The sequence below is a fragment of the Phoenix dactylifera genome, chromosome 2 (genome assembly GCF_051530095.1).
Source record: "Phoenix dactylifera cultivar Ajwa chromosome 2, Ajwa_hap1_PhDact_Kaust_v1.1, whole genome shotgun sequence".
NCBI lineage: Eukaryota > Viridiplantae > Streptophyta > Magnoliopsida > Arecales > Arecaceae > Phoenix > Phoenix dactylifera.
Window position 1 is genome coordinate 33,394,126 of NC_143191.1, and position 10,628 is coordinate 33,404,753.

A 10,628-nucleotide genomic window follows, 5' to 3' on the forward strand; every position below is an offset into this window, starting at 1 on the left:
CAGTAATAAAAATATGTTAATAAACTATAATTTTTATTTCTTTCAAATAGTTTTAAAGATCCCCCCCAAAAAAAATTATTTGGATCAAATGAACAACTCACACTATTTTTTTAAAGAAAAAGGACTGCCAATATTGTCCACGAGACTTACGTGGATGAGTTTGGTTGCGTGGTGTTCCCTTTCCTGTTACGCACCCTACACTCTCGAGGTGTGGACAACCGTTGCTTCGGATTTTTGTTTTCGGCCGTTGCATTCAAGGTGACTGATCACGAAAGGACGTGCTGCACGGCCCGCACGTGGACCCGCGATTTAATTACCACGTGGCCTACCCCGGTCCTGAAGTCGTTGGAAACTTTTTAAATTTGTTCCCCACCTCGTGGCGTTCAGCGAACACTCCTTGATCCGGATCCGACTTAACATCCCTCGTCCCTGCGAAATAGATCAGTTCGAAAACCGATCCACGCCGTCGAATGCGAAAAAGACACTGGAAACAGAAGCCAATCCCATAAATAAAGAAGGAAAGAAAGAGAAAGAGAGAGGGGGGGAGAGAGAGAGAGAGCGTGACCGACCGATGAACCCCATGGTCTTCCTCTCGCCTCCTGGTCCTGGGGGCGTGCGGCTCCTCTGGCTTCTGTGGATTCTAGGGTTAGGGTTCGGATGGGGTTACTTCTCCTCTTCCTCTCAGGTCCACGCTCTCAAGGTGCCCTTCCGCGTGAAGGACGTACTCCCCATCCTCCCGCGCCAGATCTCCTGGCCCGTCCTGAACAATCTTCACAGCGCCGTCGATCTCCTGCCGGCATTCGTCGGCGCCGTCGTGCCGGAGGGTGGATCCATCGAGTGGAAGGGGTCCTGCTTCTTCGAGAACGAGGCTAGGTTTGAATTCACCAACACCAGCGATGAGGCTGGTCTTCTCGGCGGACTTCTCCGACTCAAGGCAAATTCTTCTTATTTTTCTTCTTCTTTTTTTTATTCTGAACGACAATTCGGGTAGATTGTTTAGAATTTCTGTTAAGCACTGTAATGTGGTTTAGCAAGAACTAGTGATTGTTTGGTAGCTATCTTTTCTGCCAGTGTGATGTGCTATGTGGTTAATTCTGCTAGCTTGAGTGATCGTGTCAATTAATTTATGATGCGTTACCTGGAGTGCAAAGTATAGTGTTTCAGGCGTTCAGCACGTTGAATCCCTAAATACCATAACTGTAACCATGACCACCCAGCTCAGTACCAACTATTTGGGGGTGGGCTATTGAAGTCTAAATACCCAGCACAATTTGATGTGATTGTTATATATTCCTTATGCAAAGGAGGGTGGGAAGAAGCTTAACAAATAACACAAAGTATTGCTAGTCAGTGTGGTCTGACCTGTACTTAGGGAATCTTGACTTTGTAAGTTTCAACACTCTATATGTTTCATTGCCAGATTTGTTAAGTAGCTTATGATGGCATATGTGCTAGGGTAGTGCAAGAGTTACTCAGAGTGCTAAGTATTTAGTGTCATAAAAATTTAACAGGTGGACTATTTTTTTTTTGCACAAATTAATGCTATTTTATGTCCCAATACGAGACATCTTTGATGCATTGCAAATATAAAGGAAGGCAAGAAAGAAGTTTGCGCCCCCCCCCCCCCCCCCCCCCCAAAAAAAAAAAGGTTGGTTTAATTTGGCCCATATTAAAAAAAATATAGTTTTGTAAGTTTGAACGATGTAGGTCATCCACTGCAATATTATTAGTCCATGAACATGAATAGATCAAGTTGAATATTTTCATAATTCAATATTCTCACGCATGTCTATCATCAAATGGGCCTTAATCTCTTCGAGAATATATATTATTATTTTTGTTGAAACTGACTTATGGTGCCATATCAATGTCACATCTTTGGCCACATTTGTTTTGAGGGTCACGTATGTTTGAGAAATGAATACCTTTATTTGTCCATCTGTTTAGATTCTTCTCACCATTGTTTTCTCTTGCAGACTGATGCACCACACAGTTGGACATGTATGGATCTTTACGTATTTGCAACACCATACAGGATTATGTGGGATTACTACTTCACTGCCCGAGAACACACCCTAGAGATAAAGTCTTGGCAAGAGCCAGCAGAAATGGAATATGTCCGTCTTGATTTGTTGTGTACTTATTTCTACATTTTGTTGCAAATTTCAATTCCAGAATGTTGAAATTTTCATTTGTGCAAACAGGTAAAACAACATGGAATATCCGTATTTCTCATGCCATCAGGGATGCTTGGGACATTCTTATCTCTGCTTGATGTCTTGCCGTTATTTTCAAACTCTGGCTGGGGTCAGAAGGCCAACTTAGCCTTTCTTAAGAAGCACATGGGGGCCTCATTTGTGAGACGCTCACAACCATGGCGTGCAACCATTAGAGCGGAAGATGTTCATTCTGGTGATTTTTTAGCATTGTCGAAGATCCGTGGTCGTTGGGGTGGATTTGAGACATTAGAGAAATGGGTAACTGGTGCATTTGCTGGGCATACGGCAGTCTGCTTGAAGGATGAGATGGGTAATCTCTGGGTTGGGGAGTCAGGGCATGAAAATGAAAAGGTATTTCAAAGATCCATGATGACTGTTTGTCTGGAAAGCAAGAATTAACAGGTTCATAACAACATCTTAAGAAGAATGTCCTTATATATATATATATAACCTTTTAAGAAGGATGTCCGTATGCACACATGTGCATGTGCACACAGAGAGAGAGAGATACAGTTCTCATAAAACATGTATTTTAACATGTTAATTTCTATAGACCACTTGTGTATTAATATTTTTTTCTTTTTTTTTCTAATGACATGGCACGAGGATATCTTGATTTCTGAAATGAATATTTGTAATAGCTAAATGGTACCAATCCATAAGATGCCCTTGTTGTGATTTGTCAACATATTTTATCTAATTGAATAAATGATAATGTTTGCAGGGAGAGGAGATTATCGCGGTGATTCCATGGGATGAATGGTGGGAGATGGCGCTTGAGGATAACTCTAATCCTCATATAGCTCTGCTACCTTTGCACCCTGATCTGCGTGCAAAATTTAATGCCACTGCAGCTTGGGCTTATGCTCGGAGCATGTCAGGAAAGCCTTATGGTTATCATAACATGATATTTAGCTGGATAGATACAATAGCCAACAATTATCCACCCCCTCTTGATGCTAACTTGGTATCAACTTTTAGAAGCACTTAATTCTGATAGTAAATTCAAATTACTATTTTTTAAAAATTTCCTGTTTTGGATAACTTCATTGCTGCCCTAGTGTAAATGGACAATGAGAGCTGCTAGATCATAAGTGATGGCATGTGCTGTGAACCAGAAATAGCCCCTTTATAATGTGGGCCCTAACATCTCATCTATCGGGCCCAAGATTTAAGGGGGAAAGATTATGGTTCACATACTCGCATACTTATTATTTATCTTGGGCAAAATTTTAATATTGCTACGGTTCTTTAATTTATATTTCATAATTTGATTTTTATTACTGTTGGAAAAAATGTTGCGCTATGTTACTTTAAAAAGGTTTTTTGATACATATCATTTTTCTGCTTACTTTCTAATATTTGTTACATATATGGTAAAAGGAATAATGAGTTTATTTTGACCATCAAAAAGTTAGATGCCCACGCACATAGATGAAAATTGGTATAATCTTGGAACAGTAATTAATTCTTACAAATAATCTGTAATCCAAATCTTGGTTATTAAATTAATTGAGCGATAGTCATGGACCTAGACTATAACAAAAGTGATTGCCAAGCTGTCTTTGCAATTGCCTATGCAACTGATTAGTACAGACAAGCAGTATTTGGTTCATCTGCTTCATTTATGGCATTAGTTTTTTATACCATTTTCAATGCATTTTGACATGCCTCAAGGCAAATATACTGAGCATAAAATATACTAAGTTGATAAATAAAACATAAGAAAAATAAAAACAAATAAAATTGTTGTCTTAGTTCAGATGTTAGATACTGTTGAGCTTCCTTTGTCTTCCGACTTGTTAGAGGTTGAAGCTCGGATTTGGGTTTGTGTCCATATGTTTTGTTCAACTTGTCAGAGGCCTCTCTCTCTCTCTCTCTCTCTCTCTGTGCGTGCGCGCGACATGTGTAAGGACACGTATATAAATACATAAACATTATCCATCCATCCATGTGATGATGTGTGTAATTAATCTCACCTCAAGTTGGTGTAGTAACTTACAAAGCAAAGTAATATAAAGCTGAAATTCTTCCAAGATTTATTGCTTTCTGTGCCTAACAAATGTACAAGAAGTAACAAACTGTTTGGGAGCATCTTTATCTAGACATTGGTCAAGTTCTTAAATGGCCTAAAGGGAAAGAGATGGGAAGAAGTTTAGCATAACAATTTTTCCCTTCAACTATTGCATGTCGAATGTGGATCACTTTGAAAAATAGAAACAAGCCAGTGTTTTCAGCTGACCCGGAAAACTCAGCAAAAAAAAAAAAACACAAAATGTGCTGTAAAACGAACAAGATAGTAGATAACAATATTTATGAAAACATAGTTCATGCATTGGAGGTAGCTATAAATTGTTCTACTGTGGATTTGGACTTGCAAATGGAACTAACTACAGTAAAATGGAAACCCCTTAATGGTGATACACAGAAGCAAACGCATATTACTCTTTCAAGTTGAGTTTTATTAGGGCAGAATTGGACTAGTTAGAATCTCAAATGAAAAGCTAATTATTCTATTTGTCGAACCATGCCATGCCAAGTCAGCAAGTGAAATAGAGGCAGGAAGTCTATTGAATGGCTTGGAATTCCTTCTACTAGAAAGACAACATGTGGTTATTGTTCCCATGGGCTCAGAGTTTTTGTTCCAAATGATCAAAGGCGAAAATTATATTCCATGAGCCAATAGGAAAATGATGTAGAGAATCAAGAAAAGCAAGTCTAGAGCATACCTGCAAAGGAACAACCTAAGTGGCGAATTTCCTTGCTAACATGGGTATTATTAATGTGCAAAACAAGTTATTATTAAACAGCCTTATTTGGTCTACATCATACACTAAAGTGCCAGTTGGAACGCTTTAATATTGCACAGTATGTACCATGCGACTGGCATGGAATCGCATGTCAGTGATTGACATGCAGTGGTGCCAGTGTGCCAATAACTGGTACTATTATGATGCTTATTGGGGGCGTTTGGTAACCCCAACAGGATCACCACGGTGATCTAAGATCCCTGGTGATTCGAATGCTGGGATGATTTGATCCCCGGTGATCTAAGATCAATGTGTTTGGTAGGCCATGGTCCAGTGATTAAAAATTTTTGGATATCCATGAGTAATTTGTTTGGTATGGTACGGAGATCCAAGATCACTATCTACATAATACCACAAATACCCTTGATATATCTTAGATGGATTTTTTATGTATTTTTAATTCTCATGAATTAAAAATATAAGTCAATATACTAATTCCTATAATAACTTCATAATTTTGTCACATATTCTACTTTTAGTAGCCCTTATCATATATTTATTAATCATATAAAATATATTAAAATAAAATATTAATATATTTATCAATATATTAATTATTAATATATTCTATAAAAATATATTTATTACTCCTATAAATTATTAATCTTATAAAAATATGTTATTTTTCATTATAGAATTAATATTTTTATTTATACTTATAATAGATTTTTTAATAATAATAATTATTTTGATTAGAAAAATAAGGTAAATAGGAGTAATATAGTAATATATTAAATATTTTCATTATATAAATATAAAATATAATAATATATTCCTACTACAATTTAAAATTATCCTTCAATAATAATAGGATAATAATATGATTGGTAATATATTATAATATAATATATATCATTAATATAATATATAATATCAACATAATAATAATTATATATATATATAATATTGACATAATTTATTGATGGTATATTGATATATCAATTTTTTTGCTAACTTGAGAGTATTTTTGTCTTTAACTTTCAACTCATGATCATTGCCCTGGGGTGATCTTGAATTTTCGACCTCAAGGACAGGTATCCCATCACCGAGTTGGGGGGTGAATTGAGGAGTGGAGGTGATTTAAGATCACCGCCACGTAGTATCACCGTGGTGCAACCAAACGCGGTGATCTCATCACCTCCACCCACATCATCCTTGATCCTAGGATGATCACCGCATACCAAACGCCCCCATTATGCTGTGCCAGGCTGGCTTGCCATTAGCATAAAATTCCTAATCCATGGTCTGCATTAATACTAGATTTAGTCAACTTGCTATAACAAGTTCTTACTCCCATGATCTTTGAAAGGTGAATCGAATTGCTTAGGGGCCACTTCCAGTCCCATGATCTTTACCCCAGCCCATACATCTAAAGGGAAAAAAGAAACAAAAAAACTGTGTCGACCGGATGGTAGCCTTGCCATGTTTATAGTATCATCTGTATCAATATGAAGTTTCTAAAAATAGTGAAACATATTTGATGAGAACTTGAAGCCTAGGCAAGTATGAGTTGGAGGAAAATCTTGGTGATTCCAATCTATTAGAAAAGTCAAAAGAAAAAATATTGCAACTGCAGAGACCACAAATTAGTTGTGCGCTAAAATGTTTGGAGGTAGTATATTATTATACAACAAGACAAAGTACTATTAAGTAAATCGGCTTTATTTTTAAGTTTAGGGCCTCTTTGGTATCGCTTTTGTTTTTTGTTTTTGATCTTAAAAACCCAATAAGAAAATGAACTAGATATGAACAACATGTGATGAAACCCTTTTTTTTAAATTATTGTTTGTAATTCTTTTAGAGCTTTCTGAAGCAAAGAGTTATTGCTTTGAAAAAAAGAGTGAAATAGGAGCAAGGGATAGCAGAAGTTTTGTGCATATGCTATCCTCAACATCAATCTTCATATGATATTTCATTAATTTGGTGCAATAGATGTTAACCAAGAAAATTTCTGAATATTTATGCTTGATGGCTGGTAAAGTGGCTCGGACCCAAAATATTAAGTTGATGGAGTTGAGAGATCATGTGTGAAAAGCTTGTAATGTCACTAAATGTTGCTTCTGATAGGAATAATTGGTGGAAAAAGATTATAAACAGATAGGATAATGTTTGATGGTTATGATCTTACTGATTTTTTGTTCTGATGTTGGCAATAAAATTTCTTCGTGTTCTGGGCCACTTTAAAATATATTCATAATTGTGAATACTGGTTTCCAAATTTTTTCATTTATTTCATTCCCAAATATAAGTGGTTTTAATTTTAAGTCAATCACATGTGGGAGTTCAGTGCAATTCGCACATATTAATTCTTCCGACTGGCATTATGTGTTTCAGGTAATGTCTATTATGTCAATGTGGACAAGGCTGCAACCTGCATATGCTGCTAATATGTGGAATGAAGCCCTTAACAAGCGGCTGGGGACGGAGGTACACTGAATTACTGCAGTGCTTAATTGCCGTTGTTGTGCTTTAAGACATGTTGAATTATCAGTCATAGATATACTGCAAGTAGACTCTATGTATACATGAAGGATTTACATATCTTGCAAGAAAATAGGCTAAAATTGCTAGAATAGTGTAATTGCATTTCTCCCCAAGAACTTACTGCACAGATGATCCCAGAAAACACTCAGTGGATATGTACATGTGTCAACGATTATCCATCAGTTATCATTGACTGGCAAGCCATGCAACATATTTATATGTGGAGGAATTTATCTCCTTTACCTTGAAAACAATGTACCTGACCATTCAAAAATTGATAAAGATAATGCAAATAGCTGATCTTGATCTACTGGGAATAATTATTATCAGTATTCCTCTGGCCTTTTTTTTTTTTTTTTGCAGCACTTGGTTTTATGGGTACTGCATGAGTACTGATGAATACGTAGATGAGATGGTATTTTGACTCTGTCACGGTTGATATGATATATTTTTTTTATGTTTTTTTTTTGGCCTCGAAGTGTGTATATGTGCCCTCTACACATGCTTGCCTGCATGCCTTTGCTCGCCTTTTTTAGACTTTTTATCAGGTCTAATAGACTGACCCAACTGCAACATTAGTTTAATCCTGTGAATCACATGAATGCGACAGAAGACCTTTTGACTTGGGTGTTAAGATGCTGATGATGGAGCATAGTCTTTTTGTATCATGATACTCCCTGTTCTCATATGTGTCACGTTATTCTTAATGAAAAAACTGTTTGGGTGAATTTGCAGAGTTATTCTATATTTTAGGAGTGAGTGCATGAAATGCATCAGCATAGGTGCCTGTTTTCTAGTAGCAGGTTACACTGGTCAAATTTATATTCATGACATTACTTTTAATTTTTGTATCAGGGTTTGGACTTGCATGACATTATTATTGAGACTGAAAGGCGTGGAATGACTTTTGATCAGTTGCTCACCATTCCTGAGCAAGATGAGTGGGAGTATAGTGATGGCAAATCAACAACTTGTGTCGCCTTCATTCTAGAAATGTACAAAGAGGCTGGTATATTTGGGCCTATTGCCAACTCAATTCAGGTTACCGAATTCACTGTAAGTATAAGAAGTTCCAACATGGTCAAGTGGAATCGAAACTTCTTCTTTTTATGCTAGGAATATTGCTGTTATCAATCCCATTGTTTGCAGTGTATCCCCATAGGTCCTACAATCTGAGCATTAGTATAAGCTTCGGTGGATGTGCTTATTTTATTTAGATAAAAAAGTGTGTCCCAATGCACAAGGCTCCCGCAATTGTAGGGTTATGTACGCAGCTTTACACCTGCATGTGGAGTGATAGTGAAGCAACTTTACGGTTGTGCCAAGACCTGCGCTCTGTGATTACCTTATTAGATGGCCCTCACAAATATACTTTTTATTTTGTTGGCTGCTGATAAGAGTCACACATACATGGAAGGCTTGGATTATCTTTGCCACGTGATGTTTAGTTTCTTACTGTGACCTGAATGTGAGCTGCAGTCAGTGGCATTAACATTCGATAGAGCCTCCTTGGGTAGTCTTAGAGATCATAAGAGCACATATTTCCTCGGTGTATTATGCTACGATACTAATCTAACAATTGCTGCATTACAGATTCGGGATGCATACATGCTCAAGATCTTTGAGAATAACAGGACACGACTGCCAAGCTGGTGCAATGCTGATGAAGAGAAGCTTCCCTTCTGCCAGATACTCGGAGACTATCAGATGGAGTTGCCAGATTACAACACCATAGAGCCTTATGCACATATGAATGAGAACTGCCCCTCCTTGCCACCAACCTATGAGAGACCTGTAATTTGTTGATCATAAGCATGGGTGCAGTTGATCATCGGTCGACAGTATATGTTTGTATTCTCGTTCTTGTCACGAAAAATGCCATTCCTGCATAATTAATAATGCATTTATATGAATCTACTTTAATCATGTTATTTTGATGAACGATGTAGAGCTGGGTTGGTGCAGCGTGTAAGCTGTAAACAGCAATTGCCTTACTTTCCAATAAGGTAATTGCCTTAAAACACTTGAGCTGATGTGGTGCTGCTCAACTCGTCCCAGTCGGACATCATAGGGCAACAGGTATGACCCTCCTAGACTGACAAACAGGAAAGGTAGTACATAAGCTCACTTATATGTAACTCGCAGACCCTATGCATTGCATATTACCACTTGTCTCTGACTTCTGCGTCTCCTTAAGAAGCCTTGATGCAACTCGAGCCACTCGTAACTTTATGATATTAAAATTGTGTTTGCTTGCATTCAGCTGGCCCGCCTGAATGATGGAGCCTTCATATTGTGGGTCTGATGGTGCCAATTATTAATAAGAGGAGTCCCCGTAATGTATATTGACATAATGAATTATGGGAGCTTTTCAAGCTGGGTTAGCTGCTGCTTATCAGAGAATTTTTGGCATTGGATGAAAACTGAATTAAAATGGGATATTCTTCTGGTTGGTTGTTCTAAAGATCGCATTATCCTTCTCATTAATGATGTCAAGCTTCCAGCATTGTTGGTGCCAACTTTCCAGATGATCAAAAGTGTTGTTTTTTGTTCCACTGTTTCGTCTTATTTCCTTTTCATTTTGTATGGTGCCTGTACGCATCAAAATCCTTATTCAAGCTTACTGAATGCTCAAGGTGGTCCTTCCGATAGTTACAGCCTTATTCTATTAAAATGACAATGATAGTAGATCAGGACTCTTAAGGCTAAAGAAGAAAATCGGTAGAGAAGCAATTTACAGGTTTCTGAATCTTAAGATTGGTGGTGCAGCATGTGAAACTCTGTTGGGATGTCGATTGTTGGTTGGTCTTTAAATCATCTCGGGAGCATTTTCTTTGTTTTTGTTTTTTTTTTTTTTGATTTCTTTCGAAAAAGCTCTTGTAGCATTTATGCGATTTACTTTACAAAATCTGCTCTTACATAACAAAGAGGTGCTGATGATTATCTTAATCTGTGATGGAATGCTGGTAAGTTTTACATTGACCATTAAAGATTTATTAAAGTCGCAGGCTTTTCTGTTTGCAGACATGCTTGTCTACACCAAGCCCAAGAGTTGGCTCCAAAGTGGGTCACAGCCCTTCTAACTCCGGGTTCCCCGGCCAAATGCACCGTCCCT

At 37.4% G+C, this 10,628-nt stretch overlaps 1 protein-coding gene across 2 annotated transcripts; it reads left to right on the forward strand.

Moving 5' to 3' along the window:
- The first annotated feature begins 438 nt into the window (after window positions 1-438).
- LOC148714707 (zinc finger MYND domain protein) lies at window positions 439-10,164 on the forward strand. Of its 2 annotated transcripts, XR_016399245.1 has the most exons (9): window positions 502-934; window positions 1,977-2,117; window positions 2,205-2,570; window positions 2,944-3,186; window positions 7,364-7,456; window positions 8,369-8,569; window positions 9,107-9,360; window positions 9,463-9,592; window positions 9,777-10,164. XR_016399245.1 is itself a non-coding variant. In XM_088716003.2 (7 exons), exons 1-7 carry the CDS (start codon window positions 572-574, stop codon window positions 9,317-9,319), a joined length of 1,620 nt encoding a protein of 539 aa, XP_088572129.2. In that variant the 5' UTR covers window positions 439-571; the 3' UTR covers window positions 9,320-9,439. The 2 variants fall into 2 exon arrangements, 1 of the variants encoding a protein (XP_088572129.2); XM_088716003.2 differs by lacking the exons at window positions 9,463-9,592; window positions 9,777-10,164 and having other exon boundaries at window positions 439-934; window positions 9,107-9,439.
- The last annotated feature ends 464 nt before the right edge of the window (window positions 10,165-10,628 follow it).

What these genes read in the sequence shown, in the direction of transcription:
- LOC148714707 (XM_088716003.2), top strand. Translation starts at nt 572, where the DNA reads ATGAACCCCATGGTCTTCCTCTCGCCTCCTGGTCCTGGGGGCGTGCGG. An exon ending in CAGGGCATGAAAATGAAAAG is followed by an intron (nt 2,571 to 2,943) that starts GTATTTCAAAGA and finishes TAATGTTTGCAG; the next exon opens with GGAGAGGAGATTATCGCGGT. An exon ending in ACAAGCGGCTGGGGACGGAG is followed by an intron (nt 7,457 to 8,368) that starts GTACACTGAATT and finishes TTTTTGTATCAG; the next exon opens with GGTTTGGACTTGCATGACAT.